General features: G+C 46.6%; 1 protein-coding gene across 4 annotated transcripts in view; it reads left to right on the forward strand.

Moving 5' to 3' along the window:
* Positions 1-19843, forward strand: part of SHISA7 (shisa family member 7) — a 145759-nt gene that overhangs the window by 121801 nt on the left and 4115 nt on the right. For all 4 annotated transcript variants that reach the window (XM_083162541.1, XM_083162540.1, XM_083162539.1 and 1 more), the window contains 2 exons: positions 7717-7776; positions 16572-16727. In XM_083162541.1, coding sequence (XP_083018667.1) covers positions 7717-7776; positions 16572-16727 — 216 coding nt within the window. The remainder of the gene's footprint in view (positions 1-7716; positions 7777-16571; positions 16728-19843) is intronic.

A 19843-nucleotide genomic window follows, 5' to 3' on the forward strand; every position in this document is an offset into this window, starting at 1 on the left:
AGGCAACATCATCAATTCTGTAAACCCGCACTTTTGTCTACACATTTTTTGTGTTAACATTTCAAATAATAACAAAACTGCAACAAAAGCCATCATATGAAACAGAAAATAATAAAGATGCAAGGTAGTGTAAAAAAAAAAAAAGTTTCCTAAGTCCCACCCCCTCAGAGCTGCATGGTGTTGCCAAGGAGCAAAGTGCTTTCTTTTTATTTTTTATTTTATGTCAACCTCTTAATACCCAGTAGTGTATATCCTCAAACCCCTGTTATAGAGCACAGTGCTGCTTAGCAGTTAAAGGGTTTCGTGGGCAATGCTAGTACTGAGCTTTGGTTCAGATGTGTGACGTTTTATATGTTTTATTGAAACTAATTTCTTAGGAACTTTTTTATTGTTCACGTTTCAGTGATCTAGAAAACTGGACTCTATCAATATTTGATGACCTGTGGGATTATGTCCTTTTAGAAACAGGCATAAATAAAAAAAAAAGTAAATGGGATTTTTTTTTGGTTTTACTTTTCTACATAGTTTAGGGGAAAACAGGCAAATCTATGGGAAAAAATCTGTTGATAATTTGTCTTGTAAGGCTACTTTTATGCAGTCCAAACAATGGGGGTTATTTTGGTTCACTCTTTCTGACAAATTCCTTCTTAGATGGACAAAACCATGTGCACTGCAGGGGGGGGGCAGATGTAACATGCGCAGAGAGAATTAGATTTGGGTGAGTTATTTTGTTTCTGTGCAGGGAAAATACTGGCTGCTTTATTTTTACACTGCAATATAGCTCTCACTTTGAAGTAAAACCCCACCCAAATCTAACTCTCTCTGCACAAGTAACATCTGCCCCCCTGCAGTGCACATGGTTTTGTCCATCTAAGAAGGAATTTGTCAGAAAGAGTGATCCAAAATAACCCCCAATGTCCTGTTCTCTGATAATTCTCTTAACCACTGCAATAATAAATGAGGGCCTAGTTCAGAGCTGTACAGTAAGTAAAACCAGGGTTGCCTACCCTCCCGGATTGGCCAGGAGGCTACCGTAAATCAGATCCCCCCCAGGGGGGTTTACCGCACTTTTCCCATAGTACATCCCACCCAAAATCGTATATACTTACCTACTCTCCCGCAACAACCAGGAGGCTCCTGAAAACTGAGTGGTGCTCCAGGCCCCCCCCCAGGGAACTAGACAAGTCTCCTGGAGCGTGCTTATGCCTCCTGCAGACCTCCTCACTTACTGTATCTCGCTGAGGGAAGAGAAGTGGGCAGAGTGATGACGTGATTCGCTGAATCGTAGTCCCGCCCCCCACTTTGCTATGCCGTTTATGTGGACATTGTGCATCTCGAAGCCCTCATCTCCGATCCCGCTGGTTACAGAAGAGAGCACTCACCAGGATTTACTGCGAACAATCTTGAGGGTCAATTCACTCATAATGTACAAAACATGTCAGTGGACATTTCAGTCCTCATAGGGACATTTGTAAAGGCCCCATACACTAAGGCGAGGTATCGTATGTGTGCCTCACATGAGATACCTCTTGAAATGACACGGCAGCTCCCCGGCTGCTAGATTACATGCGATACATGGTATACAGTCATTCTGCATACGATGTATTGATGCGTTCCCATCCACCTCCCCAGGATGCGATGTATCCTTAGTGCAGCTGTGACAATTTCCAGATCCGATCCAATGTGCACAGGACCGCAAATGACATATGATTTGTCACTTTTCAAGCAATGTGCCAAAAGGGCCAAATTGTACTATTATTATTTATTATTATAATTTTATTTATAAGGCGCAACAAGTGTTTCGCAGCGCTGTACAAAGGAACAATACAGGGAGACAAAACTTGGCATAACATTGAATAAATAACAAAAATACAGTACAAATAAGGAGCGCCACAGATCAATACACATTACAACTTAAATATAAGTAGTGAGGACTCAATAAACATACTACTAGAGGCTTGAGACCAATAATGGAGAGGAGTATGCAGACGAAGATGGTCACTGAGTGTTGGAGTATAGGAGAGCTGTGAGTGAAATGTGAAGAGAAGTGGGCTTTGACAACAGGAGGGAAGAGGGCCCTGCTCGGAGGATCTAGTAGGAAGGGGAGACAGACAGATTACAAGAGGTGCAAGCGAGTGGGTGGTGGCTAGATAGCAGGATGTAAACAGGCAAGGGGTTGCAGAACCAGCTGGTTTTATGCAGTGGAAGGGTATGTATGCAGTGGAAGGGTACTAGTGCACAGGTTCTCAAACTTGGTCCTCAGGACCCCATACATTGTATGTTATGCAGGTCTACACACACACACACACACACACACATTTATCTATATTGTCTCTCTGCAAATATGACTTGTCAATGTGCTCTAAGGTTGGTTGGGATACCAGCTAGCCTTAAATCCCTATTATATAAGTGATGTGTTGCCAGCCCATCATGGGGTTCCCATGGCAACACTAGTGCCAAAGCAAGCACTTTCACATTGGAAAACGCAGTGTGAACCGGAGGCTGTCAGTGACATTCAGTGGACACTAACAAGTTGCAGATCAGCGGTCATGAGGTCACACAGTCACCCCCAGACATTTCATTGCATGTCTGTTAAGAAGTAAAGGGTCTATTTACCAGTATGCAGTGACAGTAGGGTTCTTCTGTTGCTCCTGTTCTTTATTTATGCGGGAGAGCAGCCTGTGGTGTCCTGTTCTTTATGCAGGAGAGCAGCCTGTGGTGTCCTATTATTGTGTGGGCAGCTTTCGAGATGAAAGCAGGTCAAACGGGTAAACTGATCGTCTTTCAGCTCAGTCGCCCAGTATGTACGTGCCTTTAGGGTTAGGCTGTGGGATTGGAGGGTTATGGTTAGACTGCTGGATGGAAGGGTTAGAATTAGGACCTTGGGGAGGGCTAGGGTATGACATGAGATGGCAAAGGAACTTACTCACTGCCCGATCTGCTGCATCACAGTGGACAGTTAGGATGACATCACTGCTGGTCCCAATGAACAAGTTCAAGTCACCACAGGACCACCAGGGACACCTTCTTGACATCATTATTCATACAACATGTTAAATGTTGGCATGACAAGTACATTGATATGACGACCATGTCCGCATGATGATGTTGTCGAAATGTACACAAACTTTGTGTATGTTTTAGTGCAAATGTTACACTTCAATGAAAAATTTGAAGGTTCCCCCCTTCACATAAAAATCATACAAAAACTATTGCAATTCCAGGCATATTAGCTGTACCTCTGCAAAACGTAGCTGTGACAAAATGTTTTTTTTGTTTTTTTCTCATGGTTACATTGAGCATTGCAGTAATGATGATGGCACTGTTTTGTCTATGACTAGGTAAGCACTGCCCTCCTGTGGCAACTAAGAGGTTTGCAGTTTTCATTGTAGTGAGTTCTAAAACATCTTTATAAGTTATCTGTACCCAATGCCAGGGCATTCTAACAGCATTGTAGGCCCTGGGCAAAGCAATGCAATGAGGCCACTACCCAACCATTCTTGTGAATAACCAATCCCACCCTTTCTCATTTAGACCTGCAGGTCTCTAAACCAGCATCCATACAGTAACTGACTGTAAGCACACTGGTTGGTGGGTAACTCCAGCCATCCACCAATCAGCATTCTTGAGTCATTCACTCTCTGGTTGCAGACTGGAGGCAGGTAGAGATTGGTGCCTGGCTGCTCTGTGTCATTGACAAACAGAGCAGTCGGACAGCACCCATCTACCTGCCACCCAATAAGCTCCAGAGGCACAAGGGCAAATGCAATGGGCCAGAATTCCTCTGCTCAAAGGCCTCTAGAATCATTTTGCCCCTGGGCAGCTGCCCAGTGAGCCCATATTTTAAGATGGCCCTGATATTATTAATAATTCAGTTTTCTTGGAACCAGTGACATCGCTGAGGTGCTCACTTGATAAGAGAAGGACGCCCCAAGCACCCTAGGTTTAACTGTCCTCTTATTGGGATAGGAAAAATGCTTATGCCTTTAGTTCAGTAACACTCAGGACCCCCATACATTAGGACTCTTTTCCCCAGTGTTTTACCCATCGGGCCGATAAATTGTGTGAAAAGTGTCATATGGTATGTAGAATCACTGGGAAAGTTGTGTAGATGCCATTTTCCAGGAGATCTGTACAAGTGCAGTAAATTCTGACTCACTGCCAGAGACTGTTCATAGAGTGCACCAGCAAGAGAGAGAGAGTGCCACCTGCACTTAAGCCCTTTACACACAGGGTGATTTAAGCCATTATCGCTGAGCGACCATATCGCCAGTGTGGGAGTTAAATCTCTAGGAGCTCTCTCCCGCAGCCAGTCCTTAATGGGCACTTGTCGCAGGAGCATGCTGCTGCGATTATGGCTAAAAATTGCTGGTGGCTGGTGCATTCAATTAGCCCCGATCATGTTTCTCCGATGGTCATTATCGAGCTATATAATTAAAGCGCTTTTTTTTCCTATTTCCTATTTTCATGCCATGGGACCCGGGATAAATATCCAGACTTATAGGGGCATACGCAAGTAGACATCGCACTGTCTATCCTACTTAGATCGCAGTGGCATATAAGCATAGGCAAAATCCTATGCATGTGGCATAATCCTGCTCAGTGCACAGGTACACCGCATGTGTGCAGCGATGTGTACTGAAACACCTCGCTCAGCACTGGAAACAAGTCATCCCGTGTGTACGAGGCTTAAGTGCTATGTACGGCGCTGCGGACACTTTGTGGCGCCTTATAAATAAACGTACTACTACTAAGTGTTATCACAGCTCTGTTAGCTGCTTTTCAGGGATTATGGTTTGGATGCTGGAGGCATTTGTAACATAATCCCCGATAAGTGCCAGGTATTGTGGCTAATTGGATAGCCCCTGGCAAATCAATTAGCCACTAATTGAATATTGGCCTGTGTCCATATTCATACTAACTAAACCATATGTTTTCTTTTCTTACAGAAATCTTATGAAACCACACAGTACGTCTATACAGGCTTGTCCTCATTTTGGTTCAACCAGTAAAACAATCTCTTGGTTACACTGATGAATCCAGACATCTGTGTAACCCTGTAGGAATTTAGGAGCCATGATTATCTGTACAAATCAGTTTCAGTATTTTGTACAGAAATGTAAATTAATTCATTACAAATATATTCACAAAGATAAAGGAATAAGCACCTAATATATTATCCTACTACAGTCATTTAGGACTCAAGGTGCCCAAATATGGTGCGTTTTTGCTGTGCAATGAGATGCGCGGTCCCACAGGCATCCAATCGCTTTGCACGGAAATCGCATGCAAATCTCGTGCGATGCAATCAGGACCAATACGCATGCAATTATCGCAGCGTGTATGGGCACTTCAGGGTTTGATTCAGGTGTTCGCTAGGCTAGCCCACAAATATTTTTTTTTACACTGCAAATTAGATTTCAGTTTGGACACATCCCTCTCACTTCTAAGGCCCTGATTCTTGTTGACTTGGTATGCAGCGAAGCTCACAGCTTACAGAGTCCCAGAGAGCCAATCCCGACGCCTCAGCAAAAATACGCCCCCTCCCCTCCATGGTGGAATATGGTCGCTGAGCAATTTTGGCTTAATATACATGGGTCCTTTTTCTGTGTGAAAGGGCCTACCCGTATCTTAAACTCCGGGTCTCCGACCCTGCAAAAGACCAGGGTCGGAGATCCGGAGCTTAAGATACGGATCGATCCTTTCACACAGGAGAGAACCCTGTGTAATAGAACAAATCTCCGGGTTTTGCTCTCCTGTGTGAAAGGGGTGTGGTATAGGGGTCTCACAGTCGGGATCCCGACAGTCATTAACCCGACATCTGGATCCCGACTGGCCAGACCCAGACAGCATGGCAAGCGCAACAAAGCCCCTTGCAGGCTCACTGCACTCACCACGCTGCGCTCGCCACACTGCGGGTACAGTGGAATATTCTATTCTCCCTCTATGGGGGTCGTGGACCCGCACAAAGGAAACTAGCCGACGGCCGTCGGGAACCCGGCTGTCTGTGTTTTGACAGTCGGGATCCCAACAGTCGGGACCCCGTCCGGCACCCGTGTGAAAGGGGGTCTGACAGTGGCGGCCGAATAACCCGGCTTTCAAAAGCCGGGTATTTGTAGCTAAATATCAGATTATTCGGCTGCTGCTGTCTGAAAGTGGTGACTGTGTACCGTTTTCATCAGCGATCAGCGATTTTAGCTGAAAAATACAAGCTATTCTGTCTCATTCTGTCTCTACCTAATTTCAACTAGTAATCGCTGTTCGCTGGTGCACAGTGTATTGAATACTGATAATCGCAGAGAGATGTGTGTCCGGCACTGGATTAGGTACCAAAGAGAATAATGATAAGTACTGTAAAAACCAGCTATAGAAATAAATCCCTTAGAATGGGTACAGGTATATAGTTTGTGCTGGAGAACCAGCCCATGTTTTGAAATGCGTTTTGAGCTCCAGGTCTGCTGACTGGCCTCTCCACACTCGAATAGTCTTCTAACAGGGGGGCAGATGTATTAAGCCTTAACAAGAGATAAATGCAAGGATGATAAGAAGAGATAAACGTCCAGCCAATCACCTGCTAACTGACTTTTTTCAAACACAGCATGTAACATGGTAGTTAGCAGGTGATTGGCTGGACGTTTATCTCTCCTTATCACCCTTGCATTTATCTCTTGTTAAAGCTTAATACATCTGCCCCAGGTATTGTTCTGTGTGGGGGTCTCCACTCTAGCAGCGCATCCAGCCCCTGCAATCCTCTGGCATCAGGGGCTGCCTACACTGCAAACTGGGCGGTTTCACTATCACTTTCCTCCAGCAACCCCCCTACTCTCCTCTCTCACTCCCTGTCCGCACACTTCATGACGGGGGGCAGCAGAAGGAGTTGTGGCATAAGTACGTCCGGCCTTTTTCTTCACACACTTTCTTAGCACCAATAGATTCAATGTGATTTTTGTATGAAGAAGCCGCATCTACGCATATATACTGATTACTTTGTGATGTGATTAATTACTGATTTCTGTTTATTACGGGGGATGGCTTTTGTTGTTCATGCCATATATGTTTGCATAAGATTCGGGTTGTGGAGCACTAACGAGGGCTATAATTACAGCCCAAAGGGTGATGATATATACTGATTTTGTGCTCTCGACAGCCCTCTAATTGCCTGTTAGCATTTTAAAATATGCTCCTAAAATATTGAGTGTCGTAGGTATAATTATTTACTCACGCACCACGGTAAAAGTATGTATGTTATGTTTTTATCTTTATCAGTTTCATTAACCCTTATTCAAGAACACTGCTGTGACATTTGGTTTGTTATTTAGATAGCTAAATTAAAAGTTAAGTTTTATTATTGTAACTAAAATGAAATAAGTGTGCCATCACTAAGAAGTTGCTTTGTTGAATACTGCCCATTGGGGCAGATGTATTAAGCAACAAGAGATAAATGCAAGGGTGATAAAGAGAGATTAACGTCCAGCCAATCAGCTCCTTACTGACTTTTTTCAAACACAGCCTGTAACATGGCAGTTAGCAGGTGATTGGCTGGACATTCATCTCTCCTTATCACCCTTGGATTTGTCTCTTGTTAAAGCTTAATACATCTGCCCCATAATGCCATAAGATATTTTTTTCACATGAATCATACATATGTTGCTTTAGTCATACAATACAATGTATATGAATAATCATTTTCTATCATTCTTATTTGTTTTTTTCCAGATAATCCGCATCATAATTTTATCCTCACTGTTAATAGCCCGAAGCATTCAGCAACGTTAGGTAAGTTTTACCTGTGTCAGAAACTGTTTAAATAAAAGATCAATCCAAATGTTTGGGATATACGAAGCAACTTAACAGTGGGGCTCATGTAGACAAGGACGTGCTGTATGCCAGGTCTTTTGACATAAAATATACATTTTGTTATTGTGCAGTTGCGTTAAAATTGTATACAAACACATCCCCCTGAAGATAAGGTCACATCTGTTAGGGGTGTACACACGGAGCGATTCGGTCGGCGATTTGAACAAGATTGTCAAAATTGCCTGAAAGGTTAGCCAGAATCGCCCGTTTGTACACTGGGGGTGATGGGGATGCACAGCATCACGGTGTTGCTATCGCTCAGCCAAATAGACTGTGCAGGCAAGTCATTTTGACTAGCTGCTGCACACTGTAATTGGCTGTACACATGGGCTGAGGCGGCTGGGGATGGCTTAACTACATCTTGAATTTGACTAAGACAAATCTCAAATTTGCCCAGTGTCACACGCAGCCGCGGCAGTGCGCGGCGGGCTTACTACTCACCCGTTCGCGCCCGCCGTCGGCTAGCGTGTAGTGGTCTCCAGGTCAGCGGCAGCAGGCAGCGGCAGTCTGGTGGGCAGCAGGCAGCGTGGGACGCCAGCAAGTGTAGCGGTATGTGCTGTAGGGGCACCGGGAGGCCGGCGTCGCCATCTTGATTAAGGGCAAATAGCAGATTGGTCCTTGTCTGAGGTTTCCGCCCATACTGACCTGACAGCCAATGGCAGCCGCCCTCTAGGGATATAGGGGATCTGCCTAGGCCTGTTCAGTGTCAGTACAAAGAGTCTCCAGAGGCGTTCACAGCTCCCAGCTGACTCCGGCTCTCTGACTCACCTCTCCTGACTTGGTGCCTTGCTTCAGTGCTCTGTGTTGGTCTCGATTCAGCTTAACCCCATCGCTGCCAGATCTCTCCACAGTCTGGTCTCTGCCTGCATCCCTGAGCTTCCTGGCCTAAGTTCTTCAAGTCGTCTGCTTCCAAGCAACTTCCCATTCTTCTGTCATCATCCATCTTCTTTCAGTCTTCAAGGATCCCTCATTACCATCAAGTACATTCTCTTTCCGAATTTCTCCATTTCCCAAGACCCCAGCCTGCAGTCCGCAGTGCTTGAACTGTCATTGTTTAAATGAACTTTTTCTTCTTTACAAAGTGCCGTGCCGGCTCAATTCTTATTACTGCTAAACTGCCACTTAACAAAGTATTCAAGCGTGTATTGTTCTATTTATGAATTCTATTATTAAACCTGCACGATTTAATCCTTCCTCCTCTGGTCCGTCTCCGGTTGCTACACACCACACGACTTCATCCAGCCCTTCAGTCGTGACAGTTTGTACTGACCCGATGGAGTCGGGTGAAGAACAGGCTTCCATGGCGGACGCACTTCACAGCATCATGGCTCGTCTGGAGCAAGTGGAGGCTACCCAACGTCAAGTGGCCCAATTCCTTCAGGTCTTGGCTCCGCCCCAGGCGGCTCCCTCAGTTTCTGTGGCTCCAGCTCCAGAGGTTCCAGTCCCTGTTCCTACACCTGGACCAATAGTTCCTCATCATATGCAATTACCAACCCCCAGCAAATATGATGGTTCTCCGAAAGGATGCCGTGGGTTTCTAAACCAATGCGATGTGCATTTCACCTTACAGTCTTCTCACTTTCCTACTTCCAAGGCAAAGGTGGCTTATATTGTGTCTCTCCTAGCAGGGTCAGCTTTGGACTGGGTGTCCCCTCTCTGGGAACGTGCTGATCCCCTGCTCAATGACTATGAAGCTTTTATTACCTCTTTCCGTCATATCTTCGACGAACCTGGCAGAGTGTCGTCTGCCGCTACTGAGATCCTGAGAATTCGCCAGGGTAGTCGCTCAGTGGGACAATATGCTGTGCAGTTCCAGACTCTGGCTTCGGAACTAAAGTGGAACGAAGAGGCTCTCATCTCCGCCTTCTGGAATGGGCTGGCAGGTCGTATCAAGGACGAATTAACTACCCGTGACTCTCCTGCTACTTTGGCTGAACTCATCTCCTTGTGCAACAAAGTAGATCTACGGATGCAGGAGCGTCAACTAGAGAGAAATCGCTCCGACCGTCTCCGCCCTCGTCTCACCACCAACGCTGTTCCTGTTCCTAGACCTGGGTTCTCCACAACCACACCACCAGACGAACCCATGCAGATCAACCGCTCTCGGCTTTCCTCTGAAGAAAAATCCCGTAGACGTCGTGAGAATCTTTGCATGTACTGCGGTTCTTCCGTTCATCTGTTGTCTTCCTGCCCACTGCGCCCGGGAAACGACCGCTCCTAACCTCCCCGAGGGAGGCCAGGTTAGGAGTTCTGCTTTCATCTCCCTCTTCAACTGTGCCCACCATTCCCGTTACTCTTGTGTGCCCTCAGGGAAAAATCAAGGTCCAGGCTCTACTAGATTCCGGAGCAGCCGGGAACTTCCTTTCTTCCTCTTTCGTTCTTCAACATTCCTTGACGGTGCAACCTTTGGCCCATCCGTTGGCTCTCACTGCAGTAGATGGGAGTCGCATCAGCAGCGGGCAAATCACCCTTCAAACCGATCCAGTGACAGTTCTCGTCGGTGCCTTACATCAAGAGACTCTAGAATTTTTTGTCCTTCCTCAGTCCTCACACCAGGTAGTCCTGGGCCTACCATGGCTTACTAAGCACAACCCTCATATTGATTGGACCAGTATGGAGATCACAGCCTGGGGTACGAACTGCCTAACTACTTGCATGCCTCGTGTCATTCCACTCCATCAAACTAATCCTCAAGAAGTAGGAGGTTCCAGTCTTTCGTCTTCACCAGCTCCACCCTTGTCGTTACCCACACCATATCTTTCTTTTTCTGACGTCTTCAGCAAAGGAGGTGCCGATACCCTGCCGCCTCATCGTTCCTGGGACTGTCCAATAGAGTTGATACCTGGGAAGTTCCCACCACGGGGTCGCATCTACCCCTTGTCTCTGCCAGAGACCAAAGTCATGTCTGACTACATTCGAGAGAACTTGGATAAGGGGTTCATTCGCCCGTCCACTTCGCCAGCCGGAGCGGGGTTTTTCTTTGTGAAAAAAAAGGATGGAACCCTCCGCCCATGTATCGACTACAGGGGCCTGAACGATATCACGATCAAGAACCGCTATCCTTTGCCTCTGATCACCGAATTATTCGACAAAATCCGAGGGGCTTCCATATTTACTAAACTGGATTTAAGAGGGGCGTACAACTTGATCCGTATACGATCTGGAGATGAGTGGAAGACGGCGTTCAACACCCGAGACGGCCACTATGAATACCTGGTGATGCCCTTTGGTCTTTGCAACGCTCCAGCCGTCTTCCAACAATTTGTAAATGACATATTTCGAGATTTATTGTATCATTCCATTGTGGTGTACCTCGATGACATTCTCATCTTCTCATCGAACCTCCATCTTCATCGGCAAACAGTAGCTGAGGTCTTGCGGCGCCTTCGCCAAAATAAATTATTCTGCAAGCTAGACAAGTGCGTCTTTGAGGTTACCTCCATTCCATTCCTTGGCCACATCCTCTCCAGCACTGGGATAGAGATGGATCCAGAGAAAGTAAGAGCCATCTTAGACTGGACAGCGCCCACCACGCTCAAAGGCATCCAGAGGTTCCTGGGCTTTTCAAATTACTATCGTCGTTTCATCCGGAACTTCTCTACCCTTGCTGCACCTCTTACTGCTCTAACCCGTAAGGGTTCTGATCCAAGTCAGTGGTCACCTGAAGCCTCTCAAGCCTTCCAACAACTAAAGGTTGCTTTTGTCTCCGCCCCAATCCTTCTCCAGCCAAACCTCGACAAACCCTTTATTCTTGAGGTGGACGCATCCTCAGAGGGGGTAGGGGCAATCTTGTCACAGAGAGGGGAGGACCAGGTGCTTCATCCCTGTGCCTTCTTTTCCAAGAAGTTTCTTCCAGCGGAGAAGAATTACCCCATTGGAGAGCAGGAGTTACTGGCAGTCAAATCAGCGTTGGAGGAGTGGCGGTACCTCCTGGAGGGGGCACGACATAAAATTACGGTGTACTCCGACCATAAGAACCTCTCATTCCTCAAGCAGGCCCAATGTCTTACAGCTCGTCAAGCCCGCTGGGCCATGTTCTTCGAACGCTTCGATTTTCAAATCAAATTCAGACCCGGGACGATGAATGCCAAGGCCGATGCCCTTTCACGCTCTTTTGAAACTTCCGCTGATCTTGAGACTCCTCCTCGACCCATCCTCGATCCTCTGGTCTTTGCTCAAGTAACAGTCCAGCCTTCACCTCCACCAGGCAAGACCTTCGTTCCTCTCAATCTCCGGAAGAGAGTGCTGTCCTGGGCACACGCTTCTCGTTTCGCAGGGCATACCGGGGCACAGAAGACCTTAATGTTCCTGTTGCGGTCATACTGGTGGCCTACCATCCGTCGCGATGTAAACTCCTTTGTCGCTTCCTGTGTAAAGTGCGCTCAGCATAAGTCCTCCAGAACGTCTCCTGTCGGTCCTCTTCTACCTCTAGCCATACCAACAGAACCATGGTCCCACCTGTCTATGGACTTTATCGGCGAACTTCCTCCCTCCAAAGGGCATACAGTAATTTGGGTGGTGGTCGACCGCTTTTCAAAGATGGTGCACTTCTTCCCATTGAAAGGTCTTCCATCTGCTCCAGTGTTGGCTCAGCTCTTCATTTCCACCATCTTCAAACTCCATGGGTTGCCCAAAGAGATTATTTCTGACCGTGGCGTGCAGTTCGTCGCAAAGTTTTGGAGGGCCCTCTGTTCTGCTGTTCAAGTCAAGCTCAAGTTCTCCACTGCTTTCCACCCACAAACCAACGGGCAGACAGAACGAGTCAACCAAGACTTGGAGGCTTTCATTCGTTTGTTCGTCTCTTCCTCTCAAGACGACTGGGTAGACCTTCTGCCTTGGGCGGAATTTGCGCACAACAATTCTTATCATTCTTCCTCTGGCACCACTCCCTTTTTCACTGTCTTTGGCAAGCATCCCCGATCTCCGGAGTTCTCAGATCTATCATTGTCCGAAGTCCCTGCAGCTGCTTCTTCCCTACAACGGTTTGCAAAGATCTGGTCAGACGTCCATACAGCTCTCCTCAAAGCATCCGCTCGATATAAAAGGATGGCGGACAGGAAAAGAAGAGCGGCTCCTAAGTTGAAGGTCGGAGATCGAGTATGGCTGTCTACCCGCCATATACGCCTTCGGTTACCGTCCATGAAGCTGGCTCCTCGGTTCATCGGGCCGTACCCGATCACTCAGGTGATTAATCCGGTGGCCTACAGACTACAGCTCCCTCCTTCCTTAAAAATATCAAATTCGTTCCATGTGTCTCTTCTGAAACCTTTGCGTTTGAACTTATATCAGAGGAAGGTGCCTAAACCGCCCAAGATTGGCTCGGAAAGAGAAACAGAGTTCGAGGTGAGGCGCATTATCGACTCACGTTGCCGCAATACCCATCTTCAGTATCTGGTAGAGTGGCTTGGATTCGGTCCTGAAGAGAATTCCTGGGTTGATGCTGCAGATCTTCATGCTCCTCGTCTGGTGAGACAGTTCTTTCAAAGAAATCCACACAAGGTGCGTAGGTGCCCTGGGGTCACCCAGAAAGGGGGGGGTACTGTCACACGCAGCCGCGGCAGTGCGCGGCGGGCTTACTACTCACCCGTTCGCGCCCGCCGTCGGCTAGCGTGTAGTGGTCTCCAGGTCAGCGGCAGCAGGCAGCGGCAGTCTGGTGGGCAGCAGGCAGCGTGGGACGCCAGCAAGTGTAGCGGTATGTGCTGTAGGGGCACCAGGAGGCCGGCGTCGCCATCTTGATTAAGGGCAAATAGCAGATTGGTCCTTGTCTGAGGTTTCCGCCCATACTGACCTGACAGCCAATGGCAGCCGCCCTCTAGGGATATAGGGGATCTGCCTAGGCCTGTTCAGTGTCAGTACAAAGAGTCTCCAGAGGCGTTCACAGCTCCCAGCTGACTCCGGCTCTCTGACTCACCTCTCCTGACTTGGTGCCTTGCTTCAGTGCTCTGTGTTGGTCTCGATTCAGCTTAACCCCATCGCTGCCAGATCTCTCCACAGTCTGGTCTCTGCCTGCATCCCTGAGCTTCCTGGCCTAAGTTCTTCAAGTCGTCTGCTTCCAAGCAACTTCCCATTCTTCTGTCATCATCCATCTTCTTTCAGTCTTCAAGGATCCCTCATTACCATCAAGTACATTCTCTTTCCGAATTTCTCCATTTCCCAAGACCCCAGCCTGCAGTCCGCAGTGCTTGAACTGTCATTGTTTAAATGAACTTTTTCTTCTTTACAAAGTGCCGTGCCGGCTCAATTCTTATTACTGCTAAACTGCCACTTAACAAAGTATTCAAGCGTGTATTGTTCTATTTATGAATTCTATTATTAAACCTGCACGATTTAATCCTTCCTCCTCTGGTCCGTCTCCGGTTGCTACACACCACACGACTTCATCCAGCCCTTCAGTCGTGACACCCAGCCTGAACCCATGAGTACACCCCTTAAGTACACACGGTGAGATATTGGCTTAGGGCGGGATGTATTAAAATACATCGCCGCCCTTCACGCCCCGCCCATCCCCCCCCCCCGTCCGCAGCGATGCCGCCGCATATGTACTAACATATGCGGCTGGCATTGCGGTGCGGTGACGGAGGCCCCCCGCGATACCTGGAATGTGGTGTGCGGGGGGTCTCCGTCACCTCCCAGCCGGCTCTTGCTTCCCTCACGTGGCGTCACGCCGGGGACAGCTAAGCAAGCTGTCCCCGGAGCCTCCTCCTCCCTCCTGCAGCCGGAAGGACGTCCGGCTGCGTCAATAGGAGGAGGAGAGCTTTACCTTCCAGGGTCCAGGAGGACCCTCCAGGAAGGTAAGCCAGAGGGGGGGTCGGCGAGGCGGCGGGTTTGCGGCGGCGGGCGGCGAAAAGAAGCCCATAGGCTTCTATAGGATATCACCACCCAAAGGTGGCGATACCCTTCACTGTGGTATAATTTTTGATACATAGGAAAATGCGGTAAAACCGGGGTTTTACCGCATTTTCCATTTGATACATCTCGCCCTTAGTGCCAGTTTTGACTAAGCGATTTTGACTATGGGGGTTATTCTGATTCACTCGGAAAGGCACAATCACTCTCTAATGGACAAAACCATATGCACTACAGACGGGGCTGATGTAACATGTGCAGAGAGAGTTAAATTGAGTTAAATTTGGGTGGGTTTTGTACTTCAAATTGTTATCTATATTGCAGTGTAATAATAAAGCATCCAGTGTTTACCCTGCACAGAAACAATAAAATACCCAAATCTAACTCTCTCTGCACATGTTACATCAGCCCCACGTGCAGTGCATATGGTTTTGACCATTAGAGAGTGATTCTGCCTTTCCGAGTGAATCAGAATAACCCCCAATGCGCGAAATGACCATTGGCCAAATACACACAAAATTGCTAATGAATCACAAACCTACAGTATATTTTGAAATAATATAACTACCTCTAATATACTGCAAATCTAATAAAACAACTCTTACAGCACATTAGAGGACCTTCGTTTTTGAAGTGCAGGTATTTTATCTCTGTTCCACATGTGAGAATCCTACGTTTCTTTAAACCTGCAGCTTTACCAGAATGTGTGTTACATGTGCACCATTCTCAAACCTTGTGCGCCAAACAAAATTTTTACTGTTGACTATCTCTATATATAGTATGTACAAAGGGGTTATAAGAACCAAATGAGTGCTGTTGCCGGGAATAGCATCTCTGTCCCCGGCGTCCCTGGCAAGCCTAGTCATCGCCTCTCTTACACTGCCGGCGCCAGCATGATCCCCTGTCTCACGTTTACTCGCCACGCTTCGGGCGAGGGGACGCGGATTACATGTAAGGTCATCCGCGTTCCCTTGCGAAGCTCGCGGTGCTCGCCATGCTTCGGGCTCGGTGGCTCGCTGCGCTCGCCACACTATATAGAATCAAGTGGGGAATGAAAAGGTCCGTAGGACGCGTAACGCGTCCGCTCACCACGCTTCGGGCTGCCGTGGACAGTGGGGGTATTTCAGGAACACATTCACACCTGCCATGTCATACATCTCAGCAATAGCTACTCAGACGCAGGAGCGTATCATTGCTGGAGCGTCTAAGACACTCCTGCATCTCAAACAGATGGAGTGCCTCTCCCCCGGCACCAGCATGATCACCTCTCCGCCAAAGACAGGGGATCATGCTGGCCCAGGCGGTGTGAGAGAGGCGCTGACTAGGCTTGCCAGGGACGCCGGGGACAGAGATGCAGTTCCCAGCAACAATATGGTAGTTACTTGTGTAGTTTCACGGTGCCAGCCTACGCTGATAACGTAGCTTACGCTGCCGCCGTGAAACTATACAAGTAAGGCAGCCGTTGGGCTACGCTATTAGCGTAGATTCAAACATAGCGTAAACGGACACCATGAAACTACACAGGTACCGAAATCTCCAGCTTTTTTTAAAGCAGCAATCATTTACACTTCAAAATCAAACTGGCTTTGCAGTGTAAATGATTGCCGCTTTAAAAAAACCTGGAGATTTCTTACCAAATCTCTCATCCTATTAAATTTACCCCATAATCTTTTTTAACACATTTTTTTTATTTGAATTTATATAACAAATGTGAGCAAGGCTGCCATTTTTAGTGGATGTGTTGCACATCTCTCATAGAGATGTCGGCACTCAAAGGGTTAATTAATATTATTGCATGAATAAAAAAATATGACTTCTCTTACTTTATTATTGCTTGTATTGATACTTTTATGTGCTTCTTTTACCAGACTACCGAATGAACAATATTCAGCATCCAACTTCTTCCACTAGATACAACACCTTGTCATCCTCTCGTTCTTTTCACAACCTCTCCCACTTGCCCCCGTCTTATGAGTCTGCCATCAAGTCGGACATCAGCAGGTACTCTTCCCTGAAGAGGCTAGGTAAGACTTCTCCTACAAGTCACTTTGCTGAATTTCAACTGTGTGAACCTCCGCAGCGAGCCCCTTCAGGGAATATTTAATTCACTGGGCACTCGCTGCCTGAGTGACAGGCAGGGGGCATTCGCTGGGGTCCGCCAAGGGTCTAATGGGCGTGCTCGCAAAAACGGTGGGCACGCCCATAGAAATGTTGGGCGGACTCCAGCAAACGCAGGCGTACCCCTGGCTGCTTAGGGCGGGAGGGTGATGTCACATGACATAAGTCCTGGCTTACTTCCCATAACGAACAGAGGAAAAATTATTCGATGGTGAGTCACCATCGAATGACTTTTCCCTCTGTGCGGGCGCTTGCGAGAGGATGTGTAAACGTACTCATTCACTCACAGTGTAATGTTGGTATTTGAGCAACGGAGTGGGCGTGCGTTTGGTGGGGTCGCTTTTACCTGCTCAGCCAAATATGCACAGTTGGGAGTCCCCCCTGTCACCCAGTGAGCAGCTGGTAATAGACACTGTGCACTGAGTCTATTCCCGCAGCCAGAGGAGCTTGGGGCATGACTAGAAGCTCTCAGAGCCTCTGGGTCATGCCCCCACAGCATCAAAATAGGGGCGTGGCCTCGCATAAGGTCACGATTTGTAGACCATGCCTCCTTTTTGAGAGGCCACGTCCCCACATTTCCAGTGCTCGCACTGCTCCACGGATTGAAAAAGTTGGGAGGTATGCTATGGGCAGTCTAATAGGGAAAATTTCCAGTACAATATTTATATATGTGTGGGTGCCCCTGGCCTAGTTTTTTCCAAATTCAAATATCAATATCTAAATGCATTAAGCGAGATTTAATGCCGCCCAGTGCAAGCTGTCCACCGAACTCGGACATTTTTTAAAGGGGAATTAACTTACAAGGCATGGTTTTGCCTTATAAGTTCATTCCCTTTTTTTAAAAAAACGTCCGAGTTTGGCGGACAGCTTGCACTGCCGCTGAACTCAGGCGGCATTAAATCTCACCCATTTTTTCCATCCAAATTACACTAATAATTATACCTGAAATGACATTAATAACCTCAACTTATCACCATTCAGTACATACAACATCCTAATGATTACCATACGGTGAACAGAGCTCCCAGTTACTGCCATACAGTACATACAGCATCCTAATGATTACCATACGGTGAACAGAGCCTGCAGTTACCAAAATACAGTACATACAGCATCCTAATGATTACCATACAGTAAACAGAGCTCACAGATACTGCCATACAGTACATACAGCATCCTAATGATTACTATACGGTAAACAGAGCCTCCAGTTACTACCATACAGTACATACAGCATCCTAATGATTACCATACGGTAAACAGAGCCTCCTGTTACTGCCATACAGTACATACAGCATCCTAGTGATCACTTTACAGTAAGCAGAGCCTCCAGTTAGTGCCATATAGTACATACAGCATCCTAGTAATCAACAAATGGTAAAAAGATCCTCCAGTTACTGCCATACAGTACATACAGCATCCTAGTGATCACTTTACAGTAAGCAGAGCCTCCAGTTATTGCCATACAGTACATACAACATCCTAGTGATCACCATACGGTAAACAGAGCCTGCAGTTACTGCCATACAGTACAGACAGCATCCTAATGATCACTATACAGTAAATAGAGCCTCCAGATATTGCCATACAGTACATTCAGCATTCTATTGATCACCATACGGTAAATGTAGCCTCCAACAGAATAATATAGTAATCTGAAGCCAGGTAACTAATGTGGGTAATATATTTGCCAAATTGCAAGATGGCTGGGTTCACATTTTCCTTACAGCAGAGTAAAACCGTTCAGCATGCATTCACTAAACATTGTCCTTTTTATGCCAATTTGGAGTATAAAAGCCATCTTTCTAATTTATAGTCTTCTATCATTCTACTGCTACCACTGCCAGATTGGAATTACTACAAAACAACCTTATGTTCAAAGAGATAGTTTGCCATGCACAAATTATATATGCCAACACTGACTGCAAATGATCAAGTCCTGCCCATGATCACAGATATTAAGAATTATTGCAATGAAAAATATTTGACCCCAATATTTGCCACAAAATGTTGAAAAAAAAAATGCACCAAAATGACAACTAGCACTGTTCAGAGGATTATCCTCTAAAGAAAATACTGTCAATTCCACCTCCAACCACCAGAGGCCACCATTGCAAAATAATTGATCTAAAGTCAAGATGGCCAGGGATAGCTTACAAGGTTCCATCTTTAAGTATTGTGTTTGCCCTGCTTGAAAGATGCCTACTTCTCGTGGATATAAAGAATAACAGTGTATTCTATTTCCTATGTGTTGTTTACTGCACTGTAACCCAACTGGCCTTTCCAAGGGTGATTTTGTTTATGATCTGTTCAACCTGAATGCAAAGTCCAATTTACCTTGGTCTCATCTTAATTGCATTCACCCAGCCATCGGACCTCGGCCAGACTCACCCATGTCATGAAAGTAATCTGAGTTTAGGTTGAGGCAGTCAGCATGAAGTCAAATTCAAACTACATTTAAAAAAATCCCTGTATAAAATTAGGACAAATCTTTATTGCAATATAAACAATCATTTATGCAATAATTGGCAGCTGATATAACTTTACTAGTTACCAGAACATCAAAACGAGAGCAGTAACAACATAACAGTAATATCAGCACAGGTGGCTGTGCGTTCCGAAATGGAGCGACACTTGAATTGCTCCATCAGCTGTCATCTAGCGGCCACCAATGCACAAAACACCTGAATTCCTCCCATAGAGGTGAGCAGTAGCATTAGTCTTTTATTATGTAGGATCCCAAGAGCTTAGAAGCTGGGCATAAAGTGCTGGACTAGAATCCAAAATGAGGGAGTGTTGGTCCACAGCTGGAGCTCGGCAGGGTCATGGAGATGTCCAAGTTCAAATAAGTGCAAGTGAAGCAAGTGGCAATGTCATCTGTGGCTGGTTCTGTAAGGTCCACTAAATAGAGGTGTAGGCAGCAACGCCTAGTGCGTTTCATCGCCGAGGTGGCGAAACGCATCAGTGTTCCTGTCTACACCTCTATTTTCTATCTATTCGCAGTCATCTGCAAATTTGAATG

Source organism: Crinia signifera, chromosome 19, assembly GCF_055691185.1.
Source record: "Crinia signifera chromosome 19, ASM5569118v1, whole genome shotgun sequence".
Lineage (NCBI taxonomy): Eukaryota > Metazoa > Chordata > Amphibia > Anura > Myobatrachidae > Crinia > Crinia signifera.